Source organism: Dipodomys merriami, unplaced genomic scaffold (assembly GCF_024711535.1).
Source record: "Dipodomys merriami isolate MVZ:Mamm:240054 unplaced genomic scaffold, mDipMer1.0.p SCAF_519, whole genome shotgun sequence".
Lineage (NCBI taxonomy): Eukaryota > Metazoa > Chordata > Mammalia > Rodentia > Heteromyidae > Dipodomys > Dipodomys merriami.
In genome coordinates, this window is record NW_027206090.1 from 304,907 (window position 1) to 332,196 (window position 27,290).

Here is a 27,290-nt window from a genome sequence, read left to right on the forward strand (position 1 = left end):
GCAGTGAACACCCAAACTCTGGAAGTGGAGGTGTGGCTGCGTGGCAGCGCCCCAGCCTGGAGCTGAGTAAGGAGTTCAAGCCCTAGGCCTGACACAAAAGAAGACAGTGCAGTGTCCTGCTTATTCTCTCGCCCGGCGGCTCGGGGCCGCAGCGCCGGGCAGCTGGGACACCGCTTCTCTAGCCGAGGCCGGGCCCCGCGCTCCGCCCCGGGCCACAACGCCGGCTACAGTGCCGCCATGGGGGGGGACAGAACACAGGCGTTGGGCTGGTTTGAGTCCCGGGGTAGAGCACCCGCCTAGCCCTGAGCCCTAGCCTCAGCACCCCAAAAAAGAAGACACAAGAACCAGGAGCAGGTTTCCTGGAGGCGCCAGAGGGCTAGAGCATGCTGTCCAGGGGCTGATAGAGCTGCGCTCCCTCCTGCCACCTGCCCTCCCTCCTGCCCTCCCTCCTGCCACCTGCCCTCCCTCCTGCCACCTGCCTCCCTCCTCCCACCTGCCCTCCCTCCTCCCACCTGCCTCCCTCCTCCCACCTGCCTCCCTCCTCCCACCTGCCCTCCCTCCTCCCACCTGCCTCCCTCCTCCCACCTGCCTCCCTCCTCCCACCTGCCCTCCCTCCTCCCACCTGCCTCCCTCCTCCCACCTGCCTCCCTCCTCCCACCTGCCCTCCCTCCTCCCACCTGCCTCCCTCCTGCCACCTGCCTCCCTCCTCTCACCTGCCTCCCTCCTCCCACCTGCCCTCCCTCCTCTCACCTGCCCTCCCTCCTCCCACCTGCCCTCCCTCCTGCCACCTGCCTCCCTCCTCTCACCTGCCTCCCTCCTCCCACCTGCCCTCCCTCCTGCCACCTGCCCTCCCTCCTGCCACCTGCCCTGCCACCTGCCCTCCCTCCTGCCACCTGCCCTCCCACCTGCCTTCCCACCTCTGATGGCCCCAGGCCTCCCTTGGCTTGTGGCCCGTCCTCCAGTCTCTGCTTGAATCCTCCCCCCTCCCCTCTCCCCCCCCCCCCCCCCGGTCTGCCTCTTCCGCTGCTACTTTCTTTTTTTGGGGGGGGGTCGGTTGTGAGGCTTGAACTCTAGGCCTGGGCGCTGTCCCTCAGCTCTTCAGCTCAAGGTGAGCACTCTACCCCTTGAGCCACAGTGCCACTTCCAGTTTTCTAGTGGTTTATTGGAGATAAGAGTCTCATGGACTTTCCTGCCTGGGCTGGCTTTGAACCGTGATCCTCAGATCTCAGCCTCCTGAGTAGCTAGGATGACAGGTGGGAGCCACCGGTGCCTGGCCACCGCTGCTAGTTTCTTAGGATGCGGTGGTGGATGGCTTCAGGCCCACTCAGCTCATTGAGAACAATCTTTCAGCCGTGCACTACATCTACAAGACCCCCCTTTTCTAAACAGCACCCCTACCCCAATCTGCAGAAGAGACTTTTCTGCCACTCAGGCAATAGCAGAGACCACAGACCCTGCAGAACAGACCTGCACTGTGGTTTGCCTGTCCATTCTTACTGTTCCCTGTCAGCTTTCCCCTGCTGTCATGGAGTCCTGGAGAGAGGTAGATCAGGTTCAGGGTGTGATGAACGGGCCCGGAATCTTGGGCTGGCGGGGCAGTCCGTCATAGCAGGAGTACATGGCAGAGCAAAGACCACCTCCATCACGAGCAGACCCCAAGGATAGTTCCTTCCTCCCATGAGGCCCCGCCCCCAGCAGCCTGAGGACCCCCATGAGGCCCCGCCCCCAGCAGCCTGAGGACCTCCCATGAGGCCCCGCCCCCAGTAGTCTGAGGACCTCCATGAGGCCCCGCCCCCAGCGGCCTGAGGACTCCCCATGAGGCCCCGCCCCCAGCAGCCTGAGGACCTCCATGAGGCCCCGCCCCCAGCAGCCTGAGGACCTCCATGAGGCCCCGCCCCCAGCGGCCTGAGGACCTCCCATGAGGCCCCGCCCCCAGCGGCCTGAGGACTCCCCATGAGCCCCGCCCCCAGTAGTCTGAGGACCTCCATGAGGCCCCGCCCCCAGCGGCCTGAGGACTCCCCATGAGGCCCCGCCCCCAGCAGCCTGAGGACCTCCATGAGGCCCCGCCCCCAGCGGCCTGAGGACCTCCCATGAGGCCCCGCCCCCAGCGGCCTGAGGACTCCCCATGAGGCCCCGCCCCCAGTAGTCTGAGGACCTCCCACAAGGCTCCCCCCACAGTGACCTGAGGCCCTCTCACAAGGCCCACCACCTCCACAGAGTGACAGCTGTGGACCGAGTTTGGGGGGCATTTGCTTTTGGGTTTCAGCAGTATTGAGGTTTAAATCTTGGGGTCCTGCACTCACTAGGCAGGTGCTCTACCGCCGAGCCGAGCCTCCAGACCCTGACCAGGCTTTTAATGCTCAAGATCTGAACCCAAGCACCTGCTGCGCGCAGCTCTTACGAAGGACGCACTGTGCAGCTTTGCGTTCTGAGTGCTGTGCAGACTGTCAGGTCGCTGGGGTTGCAGTCGCCTAGGAGACGCGCTGATTAAAAAACAAAGGCCACAGCTGGGCCCGCAAGGCTGGGCCGGTGCGGGCGTGGGCTGATCTCACAACCACGCCACGGCAGGGGCAGGGACACGCGGACAGGCCTCCATCGCCGGGCCGGCGCTATGCAGTACACAACTTAGGACTCTTTATTTCTAGAATTTTCCATTTTTGCTGGCAGACCTGGGTGACCCACGGGTAACTCACGAGGGTGAGGAAGGAAAAATGGAAGGTGGCCGTCCCGGCCACGCCCGGCCGTGGTCTGCTTTTCTTGAACAATTCTAGTTTAAGCGACCACTTTGATGTAGGGAAATAAAGATGCTGACTGACAGTTCCCCACACCGGATCGGGCCTGACCGAGGGACAGGCCTCACAGGAGGCCTGTTGCCAGGTGGACAGTACCCATGTGGTCATGGAACATTCCAGAACTGTGGCTTCCCGGTTGTGCGCAGCTCTGGGTTCCATCACCGCACTCAGGAGGGACGGAAACAGTGTGCAGACAGTATTCACACGCACCGTTTCTCTCTCCCTTTTCCTTGTGATGACAGGGCCGTGGTGGAGAAATACCTGCTTGAAAAGTCCCGCCTGGTCTCCCAGGAGAAGGATGAGAGGTAGGCTGTTCATTCCCGGGTTGTCTTGGGACTCAGCCCCAGCTCTGTCTTTGTGCAGCCAAAGGGGAGAAGCAAATGTCCTGGGCCCCGGGCAGCGCTCTGCAAATGCATGCTCTGGGATGGCCGGAGAGCCGCTCTGCATTCCCTCCCCAAATGACATTTTCTTCTCTTCCTCCCCGGACGCAGGAACTACCACGTGTTCTATTATTTGTTACTGGGAGTCAGCGAGGAAGAGCGCCAGGAATTTCAGCTCAAACAGCCTGAAGATTATTTCTACCTCAACCAGGTACACGGCTGCCAGCGCCTGCCACAGACGCCACCTCTGTTCCCGGAGGCCAGCCCAACATGGCTCCCAGGGGGCGGCATAAAGGAGCCCATTCATTCCTGTGTCCCGGGACCTGGCCCCTGGCCCTGGGCTGGAGCCCGAGCCCCAGCTCCCGCCTGCCCCACCCCAGGCCCTGAACGGGATGCTTCCGGCTTTTTTTTCCAGCATAACTTGAAGATCGAGGATGGAGAAGACCTGAAGCATGACTTCGAAAGACTCAAGCAGGCCATGGAGATGGTGGGCTTCCTCCCCGCCACCAAGAAGCAGTAAGCAAGCGGCCCGCAGGGGGCAGCCCTGGCCCGATACCTCACCCCCTCTCCCAGAGCCCCGCCCCAGCCCAGGCCAATAGGGGCCTTCCCAGGACAGCCAGGTGCCACAGTGCATGCGCAGACCAGCCAAAACCAACACGAAGCTGGGCACGGCGGCACACGCCTGTTAGCCCAGGACAGGGGAGGATTGTGAGTTCGGTCACTTATCTCAAGGCAAAGAGTACAGGCCCTGCACAGTGACTCACTCCTGTAATCCCAGCAGAGATGACTGGGAGGCTCACCATTCAAGTCTAGCTCCAGGCAAACATGTTGAGACTCTCATCTCAACCCGTAAGCTGGGCAAGGGGGGTTCCCTCTGTGATCCCAGCTGCACAAGATAATGATCTGACCCTCAACCCAAGCCAAAAAAGAAAAGCAAGACCTTATCTGAAAAGTAAAATTTAAATAGGGCTGGAGGGGACTCAAGTGGCTGAATGGCCACCTACCAGGGGCAAGGCCCCGAGTTCAAACCCCAGTACTGCAAAAATTTAAAAAGTACAAACTAGGTTTGCTTGTTTGCCAGTCCTGGGGCTTGAACTCGGGACCTGGGCGCTGTCCCCAAGCTGCTTTTGCTCAAGGCTAGCATTCTACCACTTGAGCCACGGCGCCACTTCTGGCTTTTTCTGTGTATGTGGCACTGAGGAATCGAACCCAGGGCCTCATGCATGTGAGACAAGCGCTCTACCACTGCGCCACCTTCCCAGCTTTTTTGTTTTAAGTCTACAGAGTCCCATCCCCCAGTGGACATGGTCCACAGCACGCTGAGTCGGGTCAGGCCTTCCCTGCGCACCCGGCGCTCAGCCCAGCTTCCCGGGAGTCCGTCCTCCTGGGAACTCACATGCTCTGTGTCCCTCCAGGATCTTCGCCGTGCTCTCGGCCATCCTGTACCTGGGGAATGTCACCTACAAGAAGAGAGCCACGGGCCGAGACGAAGGCCTGGAGGTGGGGCCCCCTGAGGTGCTGGACACGCTGTCCCAGCTTCTGAAGGTGACTGCCTCTCCTTTCTCCTTCAGACGCGGTGCCCTCAGCCGCCGCAGGGCAGCCGGGCCCACGCAGGCAGTGACCCCCGCCGCCTCAGTGTGTCTACCCGCAGAGGGGGTCCACTGCCCCCCTCAGCTCAGGAAGCCTCTGGGCAGGGCCACCACCTGCCTCAGACCTTCAAGCGAAAGTGGCTTTGAAACCGTAGCTGGGCCAGGCATGGTAGCGCGCGCCTGGAGTTCCAGCCACTTAGGAGGATCGCATGAGCCCAGAATTCAAGTCCAGCCTGAATCACATCACGTACTAGCAAAAGTGTTTAAGAAACAAAACAAAAAACAGGTCTTCGGTGTAGCTGAAGAGGTAGAGCGCCTGCGTAGTAAGCATGGAACTGAGAGTTCAAACCTTAGTACCGCATAAAAACAAAACCATGAAACAGGGCAGCGAGCTGGGCCGGGTGGCTCCCACCTGTCATCCCGGCTGCTCAGGAGGCCGAGATCTGAGGATCTCAGTTCAAAGCCAGCCTAGGCAGGAAAGTCCATGAGACTCTGATATCCAGCGAACCAGCAGAAAACTGGAAGTGGCGCTGTGGCTCAAGTGGTAGAGCGCTAGCCTTGAGCTGAAGAGCTGAGGGACGGCGCCTAGGCCCAGAGTTCAAGCCCCATGACCGACCAAAAAAACGGCAGCATAGTTGCATGGACTTTTTGTCCATGTTCGGTGGTGCTCAGCAGGGAGAGACCCTCAGCGGACGCCGGGCGACAGACATCTGGTTCTTTTGGCGGCCTGTTGGGGAGCAGCCAGCCCTGCAGGGGCAAGCCCCCAGGAGCTGCACCAGCCGCCTCCCGCTCTCCAAGTCTGTTCTCCTCTGGGTTTTTCTCACAAGAGGGGCTCAGCTTTTCCCCAGGGGTACAGGAGCGCCGCTGTGGTGAGGGGCCCCGCTGCTGCTGTCTGGGCAGAGGCTGGCACACAGAAGGGCCAGGCTGTGGGAGTCTGGTGGCTGCCCCGGCGCAGGGGCTGCGTGGACCAGCCGGGCCTGGGCCGGCCCTGGGCACGGCCTGGGGGGGCAGGTGGGGGGGGACAGGGGTCCTGGGTACTTCCCCACCCGCGGCTGCAGCTCCTGCAAGCTCTTCTTCTCCTTGACCTTCTCCTTGACCTTGAAACAGGTGAAACGAGAAATCCTGGTGGAGGTGCTGACCAAAAGAAAAGCGGTGACGGTCAACGACAAGCTCATCCTGCCCTACAGCCTCAGCGAGGTGAGCGAGCAGTGCTGGGGGGCGGGGGTCCCCACTCAGCAGCAGAGGTGAGCGCACGGCTGCGGGGGGGCGGGGGTCCCCACTCAGCAGCAGAGGTGAGCGAGCAGTGCTGGGGGGCAGGGGGTCCCCACTCAGCAGCAGAGGTGAGCGAGCAGTGCTGGGGGGCAGGGGGTCCCCACTCAGCAGCAGAGGTGAGCGAGCAGTGCTGGGGGGCGGGGGTCCCCACTCAGCAGCAGAGGTGAGCGAGCAGTGCTGGGGGGGATCCTCACTCACGAGCAGAGGTGAACGAGCGCGGCGCTGCGGGGGGTGTCCTCACGAGCAGAGCCCAGTGTGGGTGGGCATCCCCCGCATCCTGGGCCGGCAGTCCCCCAGCGCCCACTGGCGCCCCCAGGTCACACACAGGGTTGCAGTCTTGATGGAGCGCGGCGGGCTGCGGCCAGCAGGCATGGCGGGGGGGGAGGGGAGCAGCCGTGTGTGTTACGGAAGGCCCGCTGCAGTCCTCAGGCTGAGCTGGCGCCGGGATGTTACTCTCTGGGGCCCAATATGCTCGTGGGAACCTGGTTCTTATTTGGTGTTGGTGGACGTGGGGCCTGAACTCTGGGCCTGGGCGCTGTCCCTCAGCTCTTCAGCTCAAGGCCAGCGCTCTACCACTTGAGCCACAGCGCCACTTCTGGTTTTCTGGTGGGTCTTTGGAGATCAGAGTCTCATGGGGACTTTCCTGCCCGGGCTGGCTTTGAACGACGTTCCTCAGGTCTCAGCCTTCTGAGTAGCTAGGATGACAGGCGTGAGCCACCAGCGCCCAGCTAGAATCCTGGTTCTTAACAGAGGACACTGGCCTGCTAATAAAGTTTTATTGACACACAACCATACACATTTGTGTACGAGCTATAAAAACACTTCCTTCTACCTCAGCGCCAGAGCTCAGGTTCCAAAGACCAAAAGCAATGATGTTCTCTGGCGGGCGGGCCCGGATGTGACCTCTGGGGGGCACCCAGCTGAGGGCCCCCGGCACGGCAGTCGGCCCCGCCACCTCTGCCGGTCCCCTCGAGAGCAGCGTGACTTGCAGCACCGCCGGTCACAGGAAAGTCCCTGGTCACGCGGCCGCCAGTGCATGGGGCCCCTCACCCCAGAGCAGCTGTTGGGCCTTTCCCACAGTGCCGAGGGCACCCCGGCAGTTCCGGGGCCCCTCAGCACCACCATGAGAGAGATGCGCGGGGCAGCTGCTTCCCCCGGGATCCAGAAAAGCCAGAACCGGGGCAGCGGCCCGCAGTTAGCGGCACCGCACGGACAGCGGTGCAGACCCGCAGTGCCGGCGCCGGGGCTGTGCCGTCTCCTCGCTGCGCTGTCATCTTGGGGGTCCCCATGCCACCAGAAATGCAGCATGCTGCGCGCCTGGCTCCGCGAGCCGCCGGCTGCGTTCCTAAGCTCCAAACCCACGCAGCACAGAGCGGCCGGCCTCAGCACACTGTGTGAGACACAGCCTGCCCTGCACAGGCTCGGGCTCAAGCCTGGCCACGCACAGAAATGCAGAGCGCCTGCAGATGGGAAAACTTCGGGAACCCAGTGTGTGTGTGCAAGCTGCCATTGAGTGCAGCGGCACGCGGCCCGTGACTGCACAGCGGTGGGCCTGTAGGGCCCAGTGTGTAAGCACACGCCTGTAGTCCCGGCTGAGTTATTCACGAGGTGGAGACAGGAGTCTGAGTTCAAGGACAGCCCACACACAAGGTAGCAAAGACTCTGTCTCAAAAAGAAGAAAAAAAACAACAGAAGCCAGGTGCTGGCGGCTTCCACGCCTGCAATCCTACTGTGGAAGGTGAGATCTGAGGGTTGCGGTTCAAAGCCTGCCAAGGCGGGGAAAGTCCCTGAGACTCTTGAATCTCCAGTTAACCACAAAAAGCTGGTAGGGTAGTGCAGCTCTGGCTTGAGCTGTAGCCTTGAGTGAAAGAGCTTAGGCACGGTGCCCAGGCCCTGAGTTCAAGACCCAGGACCCGTGCACACATAGAAACTCCCCCGTGTGTTCCTAGGCCATCACCGCCCGGGACTCCATGGCCAAGTCTCTGTACAGCGCCCTGTTCGACTGGATCGTGCTGCGCATCAACCACGCCCTCCTCAACAAGAAGGACATGGAGGAGGCCGTCTCGGTGAGCAAGCCTGCCCAAGCCCATGCCAGCCAGGGAGGGCTGCGTCCAGCCCGGACACCCGAGCGTCCGCCGCCAGGGGCTGCCAAGACCCTGGCTTCTCATGCGGGCGGGCGGACGGACGGACGGAGCAGACCGCAGAATTCAGGGGCGGGAGGCGTGGCTATGCAGGAATGGCTGTGGGAGTGTGGCTCTGAGGTAGAGCACTTGGTCTAGATGGTGAGGTCCTGGGTTCTGGGGACACAGACACACACACACACAGACACACACACACACACACACACACAGACACAGACACACACACACACACAGACACACACAGACACACACAGACACACACACACAGACACACACACACACAGACACACAGACACACACACACACAGACACACACACAGACACACACACACAGACACACACACACAGACACACACACAGACACACACACACACACAGACACACACACACACAGACACACACACACACAGACACACACAGACACACACACACAGACACACACACAGACACACACACACAGACACACACACACAGACACACACACACATAGACACACACAGACACACAGACACACAGACACACACATACACACACACAGACACACACACACACAATCATACACACACACAGACACACACACAGACACACACAGACACACACACAGACACACACACAGACACACACACACAGACACACACAGACACACACACACACAGACACACACACACACACACAGACACACACACACAGACACACACACACAGACACACACACACAGACACACACACACAGACACACACACACAGACACACACACACAGACACACACACACACAGACACACACACACACAGACACACACACACACAGACACACACACACACACACACACACACAGACACACACACACACACAGACACACACACAGACACACACAGACACACACACACAGACACACACAGACACACACACACAGACACACACAGACACACACACACAGACACACACACAGACACACACACAGACACACACACAGACACACACACACAGACACACACATACACACACACACACAGACACACACACACAGACACACACACACAGACACACACACATACACACACACAGACACACACACACACAATCATACACACACACAGACACACACAGACACACACACAGACACACACACAGACACACACACACAGACACACACACACACAGACACACACACACACACAGACACACACACACACAGACACACACACACACACACACAGACACACACACACACACACACGCGCGCGCGCGCTGCTTCCAAGATGAAGGCTAAGCTGGTAGCAGCGGTCCCTGCATGCTCCCCCGGGAAGGCCGCACTGAACACCCGTCCCTCACCTCCCCAGTGCTTGTCCATCGGGGTCCTGGACATTTTTGGCTTTGAAGACTTTGAGCGGAACAGCTTCGAGCAGTTCTGCATCAACTATGCCAACGAGCAGCTGCAGTATTACTTCAATCAGCACATTTTCAAGCTGGAGCAGGTAAGGCGCCGGTACGGACTGCAGTGAGGTGCAGGGAAGACTTCCTGGCTTCGCCTGGCCCAGTGCCTGCACCTGGATGCTGGGAGGCGGAGTCAGGAGGATTGTGACTCGAGGCCATCCTGGGCAAAGTGCCTCATGAGACAGCTTCCCCACCCCCGTGTCCAGCAGATGCGCGGCGGAGGGCGGTACGTGTGCACTCAGGCCTCCGTGTCCACTGGGACCCGCGTCCTGGGCACCTTGGTGTGTTCCCCTCCTCCAGCTGTGGTCACAGGGTGTATTAGCGGCGTCATCCAGGATTTTCTAGGGCAGTCATCTTCCCTTGTGTTTATCCACTGTTCCACGTGTGCCCTCCTGGGTGTCATGACTGGGTGAGTGGTGATGTGGGTGTGCCTGGTTCTGGCTTGCTCCTGGTGTGTGTGTGTGTGCAGGGTTTCATTCTCTGGGAAGCTGTGGTTTGCTGGGCAGGGAACACGCTGCTGTGCGCTGAGCCATGGGCAGGAGAGGGACAGGATGGACACCAGGCTGAGGTGGCCGTGGGCCGCTCCGGACCCACGCCATGCCCGTCTTGCTTACGTGTTGACGTGGGCGTGCTCACGTAGCACGCGTGTCAGCGGTTGGCTGTCCGTGGCTGGAACAGGGCTCGAGGCGGCTGCCTTGTGAGGACGTTAGCTCTGCAGCTCAGGCTCGCGGCCGGTGTCCCACGCGGGGTGGCAGCTGACCACTGCTGACCCAAGACGTCGTCAGAGCCCCTGAGGCCCCTGCCACCGGCCTGGAGGCCAGGGAGGACCTCAGCTGCCCTCAGCCACCAGGCACCAGGCCCTGCCTTTTAAAGGGCTAGACACCAATGCACAGACTGGCAACACATGGAGCCCTGGGCCCTCATCCCCAGCACCTCAAGTGTTAAAATGCCACATCCGAGCGGGACTGGAGGAGAGGCCCGAGCGGTAGAGTGCTAGCCCTGAGCAGGAGAGCCCAGCAGGTGTGAGGCCCTGAGTTCAAGTCACAGGACTAGTGCACGTGCACACACGTGCTCATGCACACACACACACCCTGTCTGAGGGGTGCTGGCCCTCCCCTCCCCCCACAGGAAGAGTACCAGAGCGAGGGCATCGCCTGGCACAACATCGACTACACCGACAACGTGGGCTGCATCCACCTCATCAGCAAGAAGCCCACCGGCCTCTTCTACCTGCTGGACGAGGAGAGCAAGTGAGTGCCCGCCAGCGTCGCACCCAGCCCTGGGCCCAGCCCGTGCGTGTGTGCACACACACACACAGTCTCACGTGGTCTCAGCCCTAGCCCTGAGCCTCGTGTGTGTAAAGTGCAGCTTGCTGCTGCAGGCACTAGCACACAGTCTCACGTGGTCTCAGCCCCAGCCCTGAGCCTCGTGTGTGTAAAGTGCAGCTTGCTGCTGCAGGCACTAGCACACACGTCTCGGGGCCCTGGGCCCAGCCCGTGCGTGTGTGCACACACACACGCACACAGTCTCACGTGGTCTCAGCCCTAGCCCTGAGCCTCGTGTGTGTAAAGTGCAGCTTGCTGCTGCAGGCACTAGCACACAGTCTCACGTGGTCTCAGCCCCAGCCCTGAGCCTCGTGTGTGTAAAGTGCAGCTTGCTGCTGCAGGCACTAGCACACAGTCTCACGTGGTCTCAGCCCTAGCCCTGAGCCTCGTGTGTGTAAAGTGCAGCTGGCTGCTGCAGGCACTAGCACACACGTCTCGGGGCCCGGGCAAGGCTGGAAGGACAGCTAAGATCGGGGGACCCTGCCCCACTGCTTTCCCGGGGTAAGCCGGGTGGCTGCAAACAGGTTGGCTCTCAGCCAGGTCAGGGCGCAGCCTTGGTGCTGGGGCCAGCCCAGCCAGCGGCCCCAGCCGGTCCCTGGGGGCTTGGCCTGTGGTGAGGCCGAGCACTGTGGCGGGAGCACTCAGTGGAGAAAGCTGCCCTGCCTCACAGAGTGCCCTGCCCCTCAGCCACGCCCCCACGACCTAACTCCTCCTCAGGCTCCGCCTCTTAAAGGCTCCACCACCTTCCAGGCCTTTGCATGCCGGCCTTGTTCTCTGCAGAGCTCCTAGGACAGGACAGTTCCTAGCTCTTCCAGCCTCCAGGGCTCTGTGGCCTGCAGCTGCCTCTTCCTGACCGTGCCTCTGTCTCCCTGTCCTCCCTCCTCTTCCTCTTCCTCAACGGACATCAGACACATTGTACAGCACCCACTGTGATGCCTGCTTCCCTGGCGAGCGTTCTAGGGCCCTGTTCCCATGGAAAGTCCCCTCTGCAGACAGGGTCACACCTCACGACACCCCACAGGGCTGGTGGGGTCTCACCCCAGTGCCTCAGACCAAATCCCCGCTCAGGATGGGTTGGACGCGTCGCTTGCTCTGCCGCCAACTCGGGTGGAATGCATACACGGAGGCAGGCTGAGCGGCCCTGAGATGGGTGCTCGCCAGTCCCGGCTGAGTACCTGCCTGGCGCAGCAGAGACAGACGGACACAGACAGACAGACAGACAGGGGGAGGTAGGAATTTCCAGGGCTCGTAAGCCAGGCCCGGCTGATCAGTCTTGGCCTCTTCTGTTCTTTTTCTTTTTTGTCAGCCATGGGGCTTGAACTCGGCCTGGGCGCTGTTCCTCAGCTCTTTAGCTCAAGGCCTAGGCGCAGTCTCTGAGTTTTTGCTCAAAGTGAGCGCCGGTTTTCTGGTGGTTTATTGGAGGTCAGAGTCTCACAGACTTTCCTGCCCGGGCTGGTTTTGAACCGCGATCCTCAGATCTCAGCCTTCTCAGTAGCTAGGATGACAGGTGTGAGCCGCTGGCACCTGGCTGCGTCGTCTTCTGTTCTCTGGAGGTTTTAGTCCCTGCACTCTGACCTTTCTAAAAACGGTCCGCTACCATGGCGTAGATCTTCGCAGCTGAGTCGTGTCCCCAGCTCCGCATCCCCCACTTCCTGCAGTGCTGAGCCCCCGCCCCGGGCCTCTGCCCGCGCCTGGCGCCGCGGTGCGCAGTGAGGCCACGCCCAGGCGGAGTGCGCCCGGCCGAGGGCGGCTCCTGCCAGACAGCCGGGCACGGGGAGCACGGCCCCACCCTCGCCCCCCTCTCTCCATCCAGGGCACAGGGGGTGACCCCCCCCCAACCTGGCGTGAAGGTGTAGATGATCCAAAACCCGCAGCCTCTCCAGCCTGAGGTGGTTTTGGAGGCTGCCTGCAGTGGGCCCGTGTCCAGGGCTCAGCTGGCACAGATGTTCACACGTCCCCAAGCCCGGGCGGTGGGCAGCCAGGTGGGGGTGGGCGGGGCATGCGGCTGGCCGCACACAGAGCGCTGGCCTTTGCTGCCCCTCCCCCCCGCTGCCCTGAAGAGGGAGATGCCACCTGCCACCCACCACCATTCTGCCCTGAAGCCGTGATCTCTCCCCAGCTTCCCCCACGCCACCAGCCAGACGCTGCTGGCCAAGTTCAAGCAGCAGCACGAGGACAACAAGTACTTCCTGGGTACCCCGGTGCTGGAGCCCGCCTTCATCATCCAGCACTTTGCAGGCAAAGTCAAGTACCAGATCAAGGTGCGGGGCCCACCCGCCCGCATCCGGGGGGGGAGAGGGGACAGCGCACCAGGCTGCCACGTCTTTGGATTGAGCTCTCCGTGCAAGCCAGGCTGTGGGATAGGTTTTTGGGGTGCACAACGAGTCCCTAGCTCTCGGGATGGCCCTGTCCTGCCCGTCCCAGCCCTTTGACCTCTGGGGTGACGCTGTGCCTCCCCCGTCCCCGCCAGGACTTCCGGGAGAAGAACATGGACTACATGAGGCCGGACATCGTGGCCCTGCTGCGGGGCAGCGACAGCTGCTTCGTGCGTGAGCTCATCGGCATGGACCCCGTGGCCGTGTTCCGCTGGGCTGTGCTGCGCGCCGCCCTCCGGGCCGTGGCCGTGCTGCGGGAGGCAGGGCGCCTGCGCGCAGAGAGGGCCGAGAGCGCAGCAGGTAGGGGCGCCCCATCCGGGCACCGTGGCCCCATCCACGCGAACCCAGCACCCAGCTTCTGCTGCCAGCTGGCTCCAGAACTTTCCAGTCCCTCAGACGTAGCCACAGTGGTCCTTCAGTAAGGACCTCCACAGAGAGCAGAGTCTGCAAGTGCTTCGTCCCTTTGGTCACATGTCATCTCTGTGAGGAGTTTCCCCCCCCAGACTTCACCCCCCCTCCCCCCTGCCACAGCAGCCAATAGTTACCATGAAAGCACTTCTTGTTAGGCTGTATTGTTTGGGACTAAGTATGAGAACAAAGATCTGAGGGCCTGGCACAGTGGTGTATACCTCTAATCCCAGCTACTTGGGTAGCCGTTTGAGGTAAGACCCCATCTCACCCGACAGGCCCGGTGTGGTGACTCATACTGTAATCCCACATATGTGAGAAGCCACAAGTTGGAGGATTGTGATCCAAAGTTGGTGCCAGGGACAAATACAAGCGCTCTGAAAAATAAAGCAGAATGAGGAAAGGCAAGACTAGGGGTTTGGGTTAAGTGGTAAAGTGTCTGCTTAGGAAGCGTGAGGCTCTCAGTCCAAATCCCAGTACTGCAAAGAGACAAAGAGAAAAAAAAAATGGTGGCAAGCAGCCAGGCGTCACCGGCTCAGAGCTGGAATCCTAACGTGCAGGAGGGCTGAGGTCGGAGGATCATGGTTTGAAGCCAGCCAGGGCAGAAAAGTCCTGGTGAGACTCTAAATCTCCATGAACCACCAGAAAGCCAGAAGCAGAGCTGCGGATCAAAGTGGTGGGACTCTAGCTTTGTGCAAAAGAGCTCGGGGACAGCGCCAGGCCCGTGTTCAAGCCTTAACACCAACCTAAACAAACAAAAACTAATGGCAGGCATCTGTGGTGAGACACAGCGCTGGTGCTGTGTACTTGGGAGGTGAGGCGGAGGAGGATCATGAGTTCGAGGTGGTGCGAGCACTTGCCCGGCTTGCGCCGGGCCTCGGGGGTGTGGGAGCCCCTCACAGCAGCGTCCCTCTGTCCCCAGCAGACGCGAGCAGCCCTGGTCCCCAGGGCCCCGGAGAGCAGCCCAGAGCGGCCGGCACCCCGTCGGAGAAGCTGTACCGGTGAGCAAGGCCTTGATTGGTCCACTCCACAGCCGTTAGAGAAAGTAGCCTCGGTGGAAGCTTCCTGAGGCGCCTTGTGTCCATGCCACGGCCACCCAGCAGCCTGTGCACCGGAAGGAGCAGAAGGCCGCTGCTCGGCCTCCCCTGCTGCGGGGAAAGCGGGGCAGCTCAAGCCGGCGCTCCTAGGAGGGCCCCTCTCCCCGGCCCGGGCAGCTGTGCACTCGCTGAGCATGCGCAAAGCCTGGCGTCAGGGCTTGGGCGGGTGGAGCAGGCCGGCAGGCTGCGCACGGGCTCGGGGCTGCCCGTCCTGGACTTTTTTTTTCCCTTCAAGGTTCACAAATTCCCAAAGCAGGAACTCCCTAGACTTTCCCTTTGAAAGTGAAAAGCAGTTCATTTTCAGCCTCTTCGTCACAAAACTTCAGGGAGTCTTTTTGCTGGTGGTGGTGGTCATGGGGCTTGAACTCTGGGCCCGGGCGCTGTCCCTCAGCTCTTCAGCTCAAGGCGAGCGCTCTACCCCTTGAGCCACAGCACCACTTCTGATTTTCTGGTGGTTTATTGGAAATCAGAGTCTCATGGATGTTCCTGCCCAGGCTGGCTTTGAACCCCAATCGTCACGTCAGCCTCTTGAGTAGCTAGGATGACAGGCGGGGGCCATTGGCGCGGCTTCTTCAGGGAGTCTTGAAAGCAGGCAGCGGAGTTAGGGCTGGCCGCTGGTTAAGTGACCGTGTGAGGCACAGTGCAGCATCTGCTTTTAGAAAGGGGTGTCCTGGCCCGTGCTGGGGAGGAACTTCACCCGGTCTAGGGCAGCCAGGGCACACAGGCGGATCTGGTCTCCAAAAAGAGAAAACAATCCTAGTTGACCTTTTTTATTCACAAAAGATAAAAGAACACATTCCTCCATGTGCCGCTGTTTGTTTTTGTTTTGTTTTGTTTTCTTCTGCCAGTCCTGGGACTTGAACTGTGGTTCTGGGCGCTGTCCCTGAGCTGCTTTTGCTCAAGGCGAGCACTCTACCCCTTGAGCCACAGCGCCACTTCTGGCTTTTTCTGTGTATGGTGCTGAGGAACCCAAGGCTTCATGCATGCTAGCGAGCGCTCTACCACGGAGCCGCCTTCCCAGCCCATCCTGCACGTGCTTCTGCGCTTTGGAGTTTTCCATTTTTTTCCTCCTGTTTGGCTGAGCCGTGGCCTGTGAGCGCATGCGCGGCAGGGTCTCCCGCCCGGCCCGCGGCGCCGCCCCCGGGACCCGGGAGCTGAGCTTCATTGGCCTTCTCCCTTGCAGCTGTTCTATGCTAGATTTCTCATTTGACCGCTCTGAGGAGTTGGATAGGAGCACTTTTGAGGACATCATTGCTTTCTGTGAAAGCAAGAAGTAAGTAGAAGACAGGGCTCTTTCCGCCTGAGACCAGGGAGGCACAGCTCACCAGCCACCTGCCCGGGCCATGCAGGGCAGAGGTGAGGGCAGCGTCCAGTGCTCAGACGCCGATCAGCCGGGGGGGGGGGGGGAGGGGTGCCTGCAGGCGCCCCGAGCGCTCTGACGAGGCCCAGACGTGACGGTGGTGACTGTGCCTCCCTGGAGGGCGACGGGGCGCAGGTAAGTGCCGCTGTGCTTCCGGGCACTCGCGTGGTGCCTGGAACACAGACGAGGGGCCACTGATGCGCACCCCCCTCCCCGCCCAGGCCAGCAGCCCACAGATTAAGCATGACTGACCACTAAGGATGCTGGGACGTGGCTTGGCAGCCAGGGGCGTGGCCTGGTGGGAAGGGTGTGGCTTCGTGGTACAGTGCTTGCCTAGCAAACACCAGGCCCCAGAAAGATTTCAGTTCTAGCCCAGAGAGCAGTGGCTCACGCCTGTCATCCTAGCTACTCAGGAGGCTGAGATGTGAGGATCAGGGTTCAAAGCCAGCCCGGCCGTGAGACTGATCTCTAATAAGCCGCCAGAAAACTGGAAATGGCGCTGTGGGGTAGAGCAATTGCCTTGAGCTAAAGAGCCGAGGGCCAGCGCCCAGGCCCAGAGTTCAAGCCCACGACCCAAAAAGAAACCGATGCAGAGAAAGGGCTGAGATGTGTAGCATTAAGCGTTGGGGTACCTGCCTGGCAAGCACAAGACCCTGGTCCCCCAAAAACTCTGGGTACCACTCTTCCTGGACTGGAAGTTCACCTCAGCACGGCTGGCTCTGTCTGCGGGGTGGATGGCCAGCAGGCGCGGGCGCACTCCCGCAGCCTGCCCTGCACCTTCCAAGCCCTGCGCGGGGCCTGGCCGGACCCGGCCTGAGCAAAGTGATTTCCCCCCACCACCACCCCCAGCTCACGGCTGCGGTCCACCAGCCCCGCACCATGGGGCCTCTTACGGTGTCAGGTGCCCTTCCGCGCCCCTGTCCTCTGGGACGGGGACAGCGGCCTGCCTGGGGGAGGCAGCGGGGGCCACCTGGGACTCGGGACGCGGGGTGCTCCGGTGGCGGGCTGCAACTCCCCGCCTGCTCTCTGACCCCCGACCCCTTCCCACCCTCAGCGATTTGTATAACCAAATCATCCAGAGTCTCAAAGGACTGCCCTGGCAGGGTGGGGACCCCCGGCGACTCCTCCGGTCCCTCAGCCGGCTGCACAGGCCGCCCCACACCTTCATCCTGTGAGTCCCGGCCCCCCGCGCCCCGCCCCGCACCCCGCGCTTCACTCCCCGCCAGCCCTCCATCCCGAGCCCTGCCCCCCGCCTTGGTGCTGGAGCCGCATTCCTGCCGCCAGCCCCCCTTGCCCAGTACAGCTGGGGAAATGGGGGTGGCCTCTGCACCCCAGTCCAGCTTGCCCAGCAAAGCCCCCCTTGTGTCTGGTAGAGGACTCGAGACTCCAGGTCCCATTGCAAAGTGGGGTGCTGGCCTTCAGGCCGGGGGACCCCCTGTCCTACCCCGCCAGGGGCCATCTGGGCTGCCAGCACGTGGCCAGGGCTCTCGCTCGGGTTGAGCATGGCCGGCCAGGCCCCCGCTTGGCGGCTGACCAGCGCCTGCAGCCACAGGGGACTTTTTTCTTTTCTTTTTTTTTTTTTTTAATGCTTTGTCTTCTTTTTCCTCTTATCCAAAGCTGGGGTCTTGCCACCTACCCCAGGATGCTCACAAGCCGTTTTCCTGCCTCAGGCTCTCAAGTTCTAGGACTGCAGGTGGATGCTACCATGCTTGGCAAAGAAGCAGTTTGTGGGGGGATTGAGGGGTTTTTGTTTGTTTTTGCCAGTCCTGGGGCTTGAACTCTGGGCCTGGGCGCTGTCCCTCAGCTCTTCAGCCCAAGGCTAGCACTCTACCACTTGAGCCACAGCGCCACTTCTGGCTTTTTTGTGTCTGTGGTGCTGAGGAATCGAACCCAGGGCCTCAGGCATGCAAGGTGAGCACTCTACCACTGAGCCACCTTCCCAGCCCATGGAGGCGGTTTTAACATCCATTTCTTTCTGTGTAGTGAAGTAACGGTCCAAAGAGGTTTGAGGTGTACGTCGAGTTCTGTGCGGTGCCCTCGATTCTGACCACCGCTCCCTGTTCTTCATTTTCCAAACCCTCCCATCCCAGCCCTCCAGTCGTGTGGTTGGGTTTTGACGTCACTGGATGTAATGCTAGCCCTGGCGGCCGTGGGCCCCGCCCTCCCGTCACACCCGCAGCTGCTCTGCCTTGGAAAGCACTTGCGGCTGCAGGCTGGCGCTGGCCTTTTCCTCGGCGTGCAGTGCGCTACAAGTAGCCAGGTGTGGCGGTCCATACCTGTAATCCCAGCACTGGGGCTAACGCAGGAGGACTGTGAGTTCCGGGCCAGTCTGGGCCGCATAGTGACACCCTGTCTCAGAAGTCCATGCCAGCCAGGCCCTGGTGGCTCACGCCTGTCATCCCAGCTACTCATGACAGATCTGAGGATCGTGGTTCACAGCCAGCCTGGGCAGCAAAGGTCTTGAGACTTAGCTCCAATGAACCACCCAAAAAAACAGAAGTGGCTCAAGTGGTAGAGCACTTGCCTTGAGCTGAAGAGCTGAGGAAAGGCGCCCAGGCCCAGAGTTCAAGCCCCACGACTGACAAAAAAAGAAAACTATAAGTTCAGTAAGAGCTCCAGAGCTGTCCCGTCTACCTTGGACTAAAGATGCCACTTTCTTTTTCCTCTCACCTGGTAATCAAGAAGGCTCTGGTTCAAACCCAGGGCCGAGTCCCTAAGCAGACCCAGTGCTAACAGTATGGCCCAGCATAGACACAGGTTCTTTCTAGAACTTAACCACTGGCCCGGCAGACACTTGCCCTGCCCTGCTCTCTTTCTGATTCTTTGCTTGTGGTGCTGGAGCTGGAGTCCCGGCGTGGGTTTGCTGTAGGAAGCCTCTGCCACCTGGCCCAGCCCCCCGTTCTTTGCTCACGTTGTTTTTTGCCCAGGCCAGCCTCCGACCCCGGTCCTCCGACCTTCACCCTCTCGGGTAGCTGGGATGACAAGCGAGCCCGTCACACCTGGCTGGCTGCTGAGGACAGGGTCTTGCCAGCTTCTGCCCGCGCTGGGATTACAGGCAGGAGCTGCTGCCGCTGTAGCACAGTCCACGCTGCGGGTTGCTAAGCACGGTCCCTGCCCCAGCCCCAGACTCGCTCCCCTCTCCTGTCCACACAGGTGTAGCCCCCAAGGGGTCAGGGGGTCCCCCCCAGCTTCCCCCTCTCCTGCCACAGAGCACAGGGGCAGAGCAGGGCCTTGGAGAGGCAGTGCTGGGCACCGGGCTGCCCTGGGGCGCTGGTTCACTGTTCTGTCCTCTCTCTCTCCCCCCTCCCTCCCTCTCTCTGTCTCTGTCTGTCTGTGTGTCTGTCCGTCGTGATCTAACCCGCCAGGGTGGCTTGCTGGACTAACCCCACCCCACCCGCCTGGCCCCTGTTGTTCACAATCCCGTTTTTACTGTTTTGACAGGAAGAGTAAAGGTACCAAACAAAAGCAGATCATTCCCAAGGTAAAGCCGGCGAAAACTCGGGGGCGGGGCGGGGCTGGGGGCCCTTGCCACAGCAGCTCCCTTCAGGCCTTCCGCACACAGCGCCCTCTTCCGTGGCTGGGCGGCAGCGCACCCACGTTCATACACATGCATACGTACATACATGCATACGTACACGCGTGCATACGTACACACATGCATACATACACACATGCATACGTACACACATGCATACGTACACACATGCATACATACACACATGCATACGTACACACATGCATACGTACACACATGCATACGTACACACATGCATACGTGCATACACATATACACACACACAGTCTGGGGGTGTCTCCTCCACCCACGGGCCATGGACAGGGCTTTGTCCCCCGCTGTAGGCCTGGATGGGGCAAGCCCATCCTGGGGGCGCTTTCTCATTTGGAGGATCTGCAGAGATAGGCTCCCCGCCCACAGCAAACCCATGGTACTGGAGCCACGTCTGTGGTGGCTGCGGTTGGCTTCGAGCCCTGGTCCCCTGCCGACACGCGTGCACCATGGGCGGGGCGGGGCTGTGTCAGGGCGTCGCAGCGGTGAGCTGCTCCCGCCTGTCATCCCACGCCTGGGGCTGAGGCCGCCCCCACAGCCAGCTCACCCACCCAAGCTACTTGGGGAGACTCTCAAGTTTTCCAAAAAAGCCTGGGACTAGAGGCATGGCTCAGCAGTAGAGCACCTGCCTGGGAAGTACAAAGCCCCGAGTTCAGGACCACGGCCCCTAAGAACAGAGAGCCAGGGAAGAGAAAATTACAAAAATTCACTGGGCGCCGGCGCTCGCGCCTGCATTCGAGCCACTCGGGAGGCTGAGATCTGAGGCTCGCCTGCTGCTGAAGAGCCGAGGCTCGGCACCAGGCCCGGAGTCCAAGACCCAGAACGAACCCAAACAAAATCCTTTTCATTGTCCCCTACCACAAAATTCCTAAAACCAGCAGGCTGCCAGACTTGGGGTGCGCACGTGCACATGCGCACCGTGTGCAGGGTGGGCCCAGGCTTGCTGTGCGCACCAGCTCGCCGTGTAGCGCCGCCCGCTGTGGCTCGCCGCCTGCCCTCGGAGCACATCCCTTGCCGGGTATGGTGGCACCTGCCGCACTCCCAGCACTGCGGAGGCTGGCCGGGAGAAGGGGAGTTCCGCGGGGGGCTCCCAGGGGGAGGCCGGCAGCGGTGGCCCCCACAGCCATCCCAGAGCGGAGCTGAGGTGCCCGGTGGGCAGCACGTCCCCCCAGCACATGCCAGGCCCCGCTCCTTCCCCTGGCCGTGCCTGGCGGAGGGCAGGCCGGACCCCGTGTCTCTGTCCTAGAACCTTCTGGACTCCAAGTCCCTGAAGCTCATCATCAGCATGACACTGCATGACCGCACCACCAAGTCGCTGCTGCACCTGCACAAGAAGAAGAAGCCACCCAGCATCAGCGCTCAGTTCCAGGTGAGGGTGCCCGCAAGCCTCTCCACCACCACCATCCCCCACACACACACGCACACACACACCCCTGCTCCACCCCCAGTGCCAACCATGCCCTGGTCCAGAGCCACCCAACCCTGTCCTTAGGTCATGTTGCCCTTGTCTCCCTGACTGCCAGGAAGCTCAGAGACATTGTTTTCGAGGCATCCCCTAGTGAATGTTTCCACTCCTCCCTACCCCTCATCCTCGGCTCTTCAGCGGTGACATCATCATTTCCTTTTCTTCTGGTGGGAGGGATTGAACCCAGAGCCCAGTGCCGAGTCCGGCCCTTTAGAAGTCCTGAGAAGCAGCAGATGGTGGCCCGGGTGGTGGCTCGGGTCGTGGCTCAGGAGCAGGGTCCTGGTTCTGTCCCCCCGCGGGGCTGACAGAAGCTGCTCCCCCAGGCACCCCCACCCCAGTCCCCGGGACTCGCCTGGCCCCGCCCTGCCTGCTGCCACCAGGGCCAGGGCACAGGTGGCTCTGGAACGGGTGCTTGCCAGCCCGGGGACACCCAGCGGCTGCCCTGTCCACGTGCGGTGCCCCCAGGGCCGGTGGCTCCCGTGCGGCCCAGCTCACCGGCGCCGTGCCCCCCCCCCCCCCCCCCCCCCGCAGACATCCCTGAACAAGCTCCTGGAGGCCCTGGGCCAGGCCGAGCCCTTCTTCATCCGCTGCATCCGCTCCAATGCCGAGAAGGTGTGTGGCTGGCAGGCATCAGGGGCAGAGGGTACCCACACCCCCGAGATAGCCCCGGATCCATGGGCTGTGGGGTGGGTTAGGAGGAGGGTGTCCAGTAACGCATCTGTGCTGCACTGGGGGGAGGGGCTGCCCTTCACATGCCCCAGAAACAGCCGGTGCAGGGAACATGCAGGCAGGGGCTAGGGACTGGGGGTACCCAGGCTGCCGGTCCCCAGCATCCCCCCCCCACACCGTGCCTCACTGGCAGAAGCTGAGTACAAGCCTGAGTTCAGGTCTGTCAGGAAAGACCTGTCAGGGGCCAGCAGGCTTTGGAGGAAGGGGCATGTGGGGCCCGCCTGTAATCCAAGCCAGAGCATGGTGACCAAGGCCAGCCTGGGTCACAGAGCAAGCCCGGCTCAAAACCACAGGCGCAGAGAGAAGAGGCTGCTGCGGTCCAGCCCTGTCCCCCCAGGGCCCGGGCCTGGGCCTCCGGGGCGTGGCTGCCTCGGTTTCCCCCCCTGACCCCCCGCATGCCATTCTAGAAAGAACTGTGTTTCGACGAGGAGCTGGTGCTGCAGCAGCTGCGCTACACCGGCATGCTGGAGACCGTGCGCATCCGCCGCTCCGGCTACAGCGCCAAGTACACCTTCCAGGTAGCCGCGCCGCGCCGCACGCAGGACCCGCGGGCCCCCCTGCGCCCGTGCCAGCTGCACCCACGGGGCTGGGGGCGGGGCTCTCGCCGGCCGGAAGCTCACTCCCGGCCCTGTCCCCACCCTGCCCGCACCCCAGGACTTCACAGAGCAGTTCCAGGTTCTGTTGCCCAAGAACGCCCAGCCCTGCAGAGAGGCCATCGCGGCCCTGCTGGAGAGGATGCAGGTGGACAAAAGGAACTACCAGATCGGGAGGACCAAGGTCAGCCCGCCACGCCCTCCCCATGCTTCCCCTGGCCCCTGGGGGGGGGGTCACAGCACGCGGTGTTGGGGCACACGCAGCAAAGGTCACATGGCGAGACCGGAGCCAGAGATGTGCTGGCGTCAGACTCTCATAACTACCTGCTCTCGAGCGGACTGATGGGTCCCAGGAGAACCACACCAATCCCAGAGATGCGATGACTTCTCGCAGAGCCCTGCTTGGTACCGGCCCCACCACCTCCACGCTGCCGTGCACCCCCCACCCCGCACCCCCTCCCTTGCGAGACGGCCCACGCAGCCACGGTGCGGTGCCAGCGGCGGGTCTCCCAAGCCGTCTCTTTCGGGCGTTTCGAGGTCTTGTCGGCATTGTTTGTTCAGTAGGGGATGCAAGCAGGGCCCTGCCCATGCTAGACACGCACCCCTCCGCTGAGAACGAGTGCTCCACGCACGGCCACCGCAGCCCCCTCCCCCAGCCCACTGGCCAAGGGCAGAGGCCGAGCTAAATGCGCCTGTGGGGAGGAAGGCCGTGGTGGTGGAGCATTACTGTGCCCGCAAAAATCCCACAACTCTGCAACCCACCGCCCGACCCTGGGCGCCAGGACGGGTACAGAGGTGGGGAGGGGACAGGCAGAACCTGCCAGGAGGGGCCCCGTCTGGGGGAGCTGGGTCCCCTGGTGGTATTGGAAGAACGTTCTGGAAGCAGACGGGCAGTGTCCCGCCCGGGCTGCAGCCAGGGTGCTGAGCCAGGTCCCGTGTGCTCGCAGGTCTTCCTGAAGGAGACGGAGCGGCAGGCGCTGCAGGAGACGCTGCACCGCGAGGTCCTGCGCAAGATCCTGCTGCTGCAGAGCTGGTTCCGCGCCGCCCTGGAGCGGCGCCGCTTCCTGCGCACCCGGCGCGCGGCCCGGCTGCTGCAGGCGCTGTGGCGCGCACGCCAGGCCCGCCGGGCGCGGGCGCGGGCGCGGGCCGCCGTGGTGCTGCAGGCCGCCTGGCGGGGCTTCCTCCAGCGCCGGGCCTTCCGCCTGCAGCGCCAGCGCGTCATCCGCCTGCAGAGCCTGTGCCGCGGCCACCTGCAGCGCCGCAGGTGAGCCCCCACACACACCCGGGGACCGCGCGCACCGTCGATCCCGGGTCTCATACTGCAGCCCTGGCGGGCCTGGAGCTCCGTCCTCCTGCCGCCGCCTTCCAAGGAGCCAGAATTACAGGCGTGCAGGCTGTACTGGGCCTCCAGAAGCATCTCTCAGAGACGTCACGTGGAGATGCTGGTTGGGGGTGCGGTGCTGGACCTCCCTTGGTTCTGGGGTGGTGGGTCACAGCCTCTGATCCTTTGTTCTCGCACCAGCTTTAACCAGATGATCTTGGAGAAGAAGAAGGCCGAGGAGCAAGCGCGGGAGGCCGCCACGGAAGGCGCCGCCCAGGACCAGCCGGGCCCCGCCGCCCGGCAGGACTCAGAGCCGCTGGCGGTGGAGGCCCCAGCCGAACCCCCACCCCCCGAGAAGGACTCCGCGTCCCAGGGAAGCGTGGCGGCCGAAAGCCATGACAAAGCCCCGAGCAGCCGGGAGAAGCGGGAGTCCCGCCGGCAGCGCGGGCTGGAGCACGTGGCGCTGCAGAACAAGCACAGCCAGCTCTGTAAGGAGGACTGCACCCTCCGAGAACCTTCCGGAAGGGCTGTCCCGCAGCTGGGAGAGAGCCTTGCCGAGGACAGAGTGGGGGTCACGGAGGACACGCCCTTGGACGTGGCGGCAGAGACCGTGGACAGCACCGAGAGGAAGTGGCCCATGGAGAAGCCGCGGGTCAAGCCGGACACCGCGGCCTCGGGAGACTCGGGGGCGCCCCCTGCCCGGAGCCCGAGCCCCAGCACCCCACAGAGGCCCACCAGCCTGGCCCTGGCGCCCACCAGCCCTTGCGAAGCCCTGAAAGACCAGGAGGGGGGGAGCAGCAGCCCCAGCGGCCCCGCCCACATCCAGCGGTACCAGCCCCCCTCCCCCGAGCGCCTGGCCGCCGCCGTGGAGCTGTGGCGGGGCAAGAAGCTGGGCGCCGGCGGGCCCAGTGCCGGGCAGAGCCAGTCCCCGGACCTCAGCGACCCGGCCCGGCCCCCCGGAGCCATCACGCCCACAGAGTGAGCCCACCCTCCCCCGGGGCTCGGTCCCCCTCCATGAGCACCCCTAGGCCTCAGGTTCCATCAACAAGTGGGGTGCACAATAGTCATCCATGGGTAGAAGATGGGTGGATGGGTGATGGGTGGGTGGGTGATGGTGGGGGGGAATGGTGGAGGGGGGGATGGTGGGTGGGTGATGGTGGAGGGGGTGATGGGTGGGGGGGATGGTGGGTGGGGGTGGAGGGGGGGATGGTGGGTGGGGGATGGTGGGGGGGATGGTGGAGGGGGGATGGTGGGTGGGGGATGGTGGGGGGGATGGTGGGTGGGTGGTTTGTGGGTGTGGTGCAGGGATGGATAGAACAGGAACGGTGGATGGGTTTGGTGGAGGTGCTGGGAGGGGTGGAGGGAATGGGACGTGCAGTACGGGGGTACACGGGGGATGGACAGCGGGCAGACACGGGGAGGAATGCGGGCTTGGGGTGTGGCTGTGGGGCGCGGGCGGAGGGTGCAGCAGCTGGTGATGGTGGTGGGAGCGTCCCCGGCCTCCTGTGCACTCCAGGGAGCCCCCCAGCACCCAACCTCTACCCACCCGGCCAGAAACCCCCGCCCTCCCCCTGCCAGCCGGGGCCCGCGCTGCGCCGCCAGGCCCGCACAGGCTGGGCTGACGTGCGTTTCTGCGGCCCTGCAGGGAGAGGCACAGCTCCTCGTCCAGTAACGACGTCTCCCGGCTGTCTCCTGCCAAGACACAGGTAATGCCAGCGCCGCCAGAGCCCCGGGGGGGGGGGGGGGGGCAGGCCAGCCTGAGGCTCAGACCTGCGGGCCAGCACTGTGGAGGCCAGGTTAGAAAGATCAGTGGCTGGCGCTGGTGGCTTGCTCCGGCCATCCTAACCATTCAGGAGGCTGAGATTTCAGGATCGCAGTTCAAAGCCAGCCCAGGCAGGAAGGTCTGTGAGACTAACCTCCAGTAGACTACTCAGAAAAAGCCAGAAGTGGCACTGTGGCTCAAGTGGTAGAGCGCTAGCCTTGAGCACAAAGAAGCTCAGGGACAGCACCCAGGCCCAGAGTTCAAGCCCCAGGACTGGAAAAAAAGGTGAAGAGTGATTTGAGCCACACAGTGGCCCCCAGTTAAAACACGAGTGGAGTTGGCGGTGGGCGTGTAGTGTGTGCGGTGTGGACCCGGCCCGACCCCGGCCCCCCGTCCTTACCAGCCCTCCCTGCGCTGTTTGCAGTCTCTTGCCGAAACCGATGGCCAGTCAAGCTCCAAGAAGGCTGCGATCCACAAGAAGAAGTCGGGCGACGCGTCCGCTGGCCCCGACACTGGGCTGTCCCCAGGCTCCCAGCTAGACTCCAAGTAAGGGGCCCAGGGGGCGCGGAGAAGTAGACGGGATCTCTCTCACTTCGCCACTTACGGAAGAGAGATGCGATGGCATCTCCCCTTCGCCAGGGCCGGGCACGGAGCCCAGGGCCTCGGGAAGGCAAGGCCAGAGTTCTGCCCCTGAGCTGTGCCCCTGTACCCAGTTGTCCCCCTTTCTTTAAAATTAGGCAGAGTCCTTGCTGGTGAAGCTAGTCAGGGCTAGGCTACCCATGGCTTAAAGGAAAACACTTAACAGTGAGGGCACAGCCTGGTGGGAGGCTGGGCAGCAAGATCTCTTAAAGGCAGGAGCTCAGAGCCAGCCCAGGCCACAGCCTGAGAAAAGCAAGAAAAGAAACCACACTTTTTTTCCTCTTCTAGATCCACCTTTAAGAGACTCTTCCTGCATAAGACCAAGGACAAAAAATACAGCCTGGACGTAGAGGAGATGGAGGATGTGGCCTCTGGGCCGGCTGTTCTGGAAGCCACTGTGAAGAAGAATCTAGAAGGTTGGCTAGGCCCTGGGCACAGAGCTGGGGGTGGGGATTTCTGGCCACAGACAGAGGCCTGTGGTTGGGGGTCCTGGCTTCCTGTTTCTGACTGGCACCCCCAAGCTGGCCAGTGCCCTTCCCTGAACCCCCCTCCCCTCACCCCTGCTCTGCAACCCCCAGCGCCCTCCAGCCAGCAGCACCGGCTCGCAGGCGAGAGACAAAGCAAGGAGGCTGGGGGCAGGGGGAAGAAGAACCGCAACCTCAAGGTCGGCAAGATCACCGTGTCCGAGAAGTGGCGGGAATCGGTGTACCGCAAGATCACCAACGCCAATGAGCTCAAGTTCCTGGACGAGTTCCTGCTCAACAAGGTTAGCAGACGGCAGGGCCTGGGGGAGGCCGGCCCCGTGGAGGCAGGCCTGGCCTGGCTGGGGGGGGGCCCGGCCAGGAGCTCACTCCTCTTCCTGCAGATCAACGACCTGCGCTCCCAGAAGACCCCCATTGAGAGCCTGTTTATCGAAGCCACTGAAACATTCAGGAGCAACATCAAGACCATGTACTCTGTCCCCGTACGTGACCTCCCGGCGGGCCCCCCCATCTCTTCTGCAGCCCCCTCCCGGCTGTGGGGCTGACACCTTGTGTCCCCG

General features: G+C 62.2%; 1 protein-coding gene across 1 annotated transcript in view; it reads left to right on the forward strand.

The window, feature by feature from the left end:
• The window catches only part of LOC138810999 (unconventional myosin-IXb-like), a 51,757-nt gene that overhangs the window by 19,106 nt on the left and 5,361 nt on the right, over positions 1-27,290 (forward strand). The window contains exons 3-26 of the mRNA XM_069998455.1: positions 3,035-3,097; positions 3,284-3,383; positions 3,588-3,688; positions 4,588-4,717; positions 5,869-5,958; positions 7,983-8,099; positions 9,516-9,650; positions 10,738-10,859; positions 13,054-13,195; positions 13,405-13,609; positions 14,643-14,718; positions 17,229-17,345; positions 19,616-19,655; positions 20,986-21,108; positions 21,736-21,816; positions 22,341-22,451; positions 22,588-22,710; positions 23,474-23,790; positions 24,049-24,825; positions 25,493-25,553; positions 26,034-26,155; positions 26,537-26,664; positions 26,827-27,014; positions 27,114-27,212. Coding sequence (XP_069854556.1) covers positions 3,035-3,097; positions 3,284-3,383; positions 3,588-3,688; positions 4,588-4,717; positions 5,869-5,958; positions 7,983-8,099; positions 9,516-9,650; positions 10,738-10,859; positions 13,054-13,195; positions 13,405-13,609; positions 14,643-14,718; positions 17,229-17,345; positions 19,616-19,655; positions 20,986-21,108; positions 21,736-21,816; positions 22,341-22,451; positions 22,588-22,710; positions 23,474-23,790; positions 24,049-24,825; positions 25,493-25,553; positions 26,034-26,155; positions 26,537-26,664; positions 26,827-27,014; positions 27,114-27,212 — 3,568 coding nt within the window. The remainder of the gene's footprint in view (positions 1-3,034; positions 3,098-3,283; positions 3,384-3,587; positions 3,689-4,587; positions 4,718-5,868; positions 5,959-7,982; positions 8,100-9,515; positions 9,651-10,737; positions 10,860-13,053; positions 13,196-13,404; positions 13,610-14,642; positions 14,719-17,228; positions 17,346-19,615; positions 19,656-20,985; positions 21,109-21,735; positions 21,817-22,340; positions 22,452-22,587; positions 22,711-23,473; positions 23,791-24,048; positions 24,826-25,492; positions 25,554-26,033; positions 26,156-26,536; positions 26,665-26,826; positions 27,015-27,113; positions 27,213-27,290) is intronic.